This window comes from Hemiscyllium ocellatum, chromosome 7 (genome assembly GCF_020745735.1).
Source record: "Hemiscyllium ocellatum isolate sHemOce1 chromosome 7, sHemOce1.pat.X.cur, whole genome shotgun sequence".
Lineage (NCBI taxonomy): Eukaryota > Metazoa > Chordata > Chondrichthyes > Orectolobiformes > Hemiscylliidae > Hemiscyllium > Hemiscyllium ocellatum.
Genome location: NC_083407.1, coordinates 48,632,565 through 48,635,266, shown reverse-complemented (window position 1 = coordinate 48,635,266; position 2,702 = coordinate 48,632,565). Strand labels below are relative to the sequence as shown.

The window sequence follows — 2,702 nt, the reverse complement described above, 5'->3', positions numbered from 1 at the left end:
TGTATACACTTTGACTCTATTCACTTGTAAAATGATCACTCATGAATTGTCACCCCTTTTTACATACCACAGATATCATATTTATAATGTAGTTCATACTTCGATAAAAACGTGTAAGAAAACACAAATTTCTGTTAATGCTAAAGAATTACTTTGGCATGTATTATCAAAATTACAGATAGGTAATGCTTTGTGCATCACACCACATGCAGATCCCTAGCCATCCTAGGCTATGATAACCTTGTGGGAGAGTCCAATAAAAAGTTATATCGGAAATTAATCTGAAAAGTTTCTCCATATTCCATTGTGAACAATTGTGCCCAAGAGAGCATATTTCCCATGATTTATAGTGCATAATATTCATAATTGGTTGAAAACCTTTATTACATGTTTGCATCTTGTATGGCACTTTCTGATGGAGGGTACGTTCTTTGCTTTGGTGCAGAGAAGGTATGAGTTTGCATTTCACAGTTCTACCTTCAACCCAATGGTTTGAAGCTGTCATGCATTATTTTAATCACCTTGTTGCACGTTTCAGAAAGATTTACACTATTTGACTAAGTTATGGAATTTATGAAGAAGTGCCATTAGTTTTCAGATGGTTATCTTGTAATGTTGAACTGTACATTAATGAAATAATTTCACTTCTTTTCAAGATACCTGAGAAACGACGCCAGTTAGCCATGAAGAAGCTGTGAACCGTAGAAAATCTGCAAAGCTTTCTGCTTTTACAGACTTCTTGAATTTTCATGATGTACATAATGGCATAAACTTCAAAAATTGACCGTTTGATTCTGCATCAATTTTGTCTTATATGTGATATAATATAAAAACATCATCAGAATGGCTTCGAAGGTCTCATGTTTATATATTTTAACAGTTGTTTGCTGGGCAAGTGCTCTTTGGTACTTGAGTGCAACTCGTCCTTCATCATCTTATGTCGGGCACAGCTCATTTTCCCGTATTGCGGTTGAGAGAAAAAATTTCAGCTTTACTAATATTCGAACTCGTTCCCTGAATCCACATAATTTCAATTATCTTATTAATGAGCCTTACAAATGTAAGCAACTTAGCCCTTTTTTAGTGATTCTTGTAAGCACAACACACAAAGAGTTTGATGCACGGCAGGCCATAAGGGAAACATGGGGAGATGAAAACAACTTTAAAGGAGTACAACTGGTCACTTTATTTCTGCTTGGAAAGAACACAGACAATGTTTTGAATGAGATGGTTGAACAGGAGAGCCAAATATTTCATGACATTATTGTGGAGGACTTTCTAGATTCCTACCATAACCTTACTCTGAAAACTTTAATGGGTCTGAAATGGATAGCCAACTTTTGTTCAACAGCAAAGTATGTAATGAAAACTGACAGTGATATTTTTGTCAATATGGACAATTTGATATACAAATTACTCAAACCAAACACAAAGCCACGGAGAAGATATTTTACTGGCTATGTTATTAATGGGGGACCAATAAGGGACATTCGCAGCAAGTGGTATATGCCGAGAGATTTATACCCTGACAACAATTACCCACCATTCTGTTCAGGCACAGGATATGTCTTTTCTACAGATGTGGCTGAAGCTATTTATAAAACATCTCTTCATACTAGAATGCTGCATCTTGAGGACGTCTATGTTGGACTCTGCCTGCGGAAACTTGGCATTCATCCCTTTCAGAATAGTGGTTTCAATCATTGGAAGGTTTCATACAGTTTGTGCAGATATCGTAGACTAATTACAGTGCACCAGATATCTCCTGAAGAAATGCAGAGGATTTGGAATGAGATGTCAAGCAAAAAACATCTTCGATGCTAAATGTACAGAAGTACATGAATGATTTACAAATGCTTTTTGTTGCCACTCAACCTCGAATCAAAAATCTGTTTTGATTCACTAAGGCAGTTAAAATGTTTTTACAGCAGAGAAGAAACTTAAACTGCTTATAATGGCACCCAATGTCACAAATATAAATGCTGAATAACTTAACCTAACAGTTAATGACTGCAATTACTATCATATATAGTAATTAATTGAAATGGTCTTGTTTATTGTTGGACTGTATATTTTAAGTAAATCAAAGAAGTTAGGTGTATGTTTTAGTTCATTTAAAAATAATTAATCGTGTATTGATATATGTGTCATGGGATAAACAGTGTTATTGCTAGAAGTGATATTTATTATACATTTATTGCTTATATAATTATGTTACTTGCTTAAGAGGAATGTGCAAATGCCAAGATTTTCAACTTAAATTTACCTTTTAGTAATTAGGTATTTTATTTAAATGCATTCATATAAGTGATGTGTGGATCAGAGAAAATTGAGTTTAGTTCAGGATTGTAAAACTCAGTCTGGTCAACTCATCCAGTACAGTGTAATTTGTTAAACCTGCCTAATATCCATAATTGTTTGATTCTTTGTACAAGGGTAATGCTGCCTTTCTTTAAGAAGGATGCACTGGATGCCTTGAATGCATTATCTTTCTTGGTCTACAGAAAGTACTGGATATCATTCTACTGAAGTATGTCAGATTATAGTTTTATCAAGATAAATAAATTGTAATGCATTTGATTTTCTTGACATATTGAGTTATTGTAAGTGGTGTGAAAATTAAGTGTTTTAAGTATGGATTGGATAACAGATAATTGAGTGATTTAATAGTTATATTGTCTGTACATAAATATTAAGAACAT

At 33.8% G+C, this 2,702-nt stretch overlaps 1 protein-coding gene across 1 annotated transcript; it reads left to right on the top strand.

The window, feature by feature from the left end:
• Positions 1-843: 843 nt before the first annotated feature.
• On the top strand, positions 844-1,849 carry b3galt1b (UDP-Gal:betaGlcNAc beta 1,3-galactosyltransferase, polypeptide 1b). The gene has a single exon (XM_060827867.1). The coding sequence runs from the start codon at positions 844-846 to the stop codon at positions 1,822-1,824; it is 981 nt and encodes a 326-aa protein (XP_060683850.1). The 3' UTR covers positions 1,825-1,849.
• Positions 1,850-2,702: the final 853 nt, after the last annotated feature.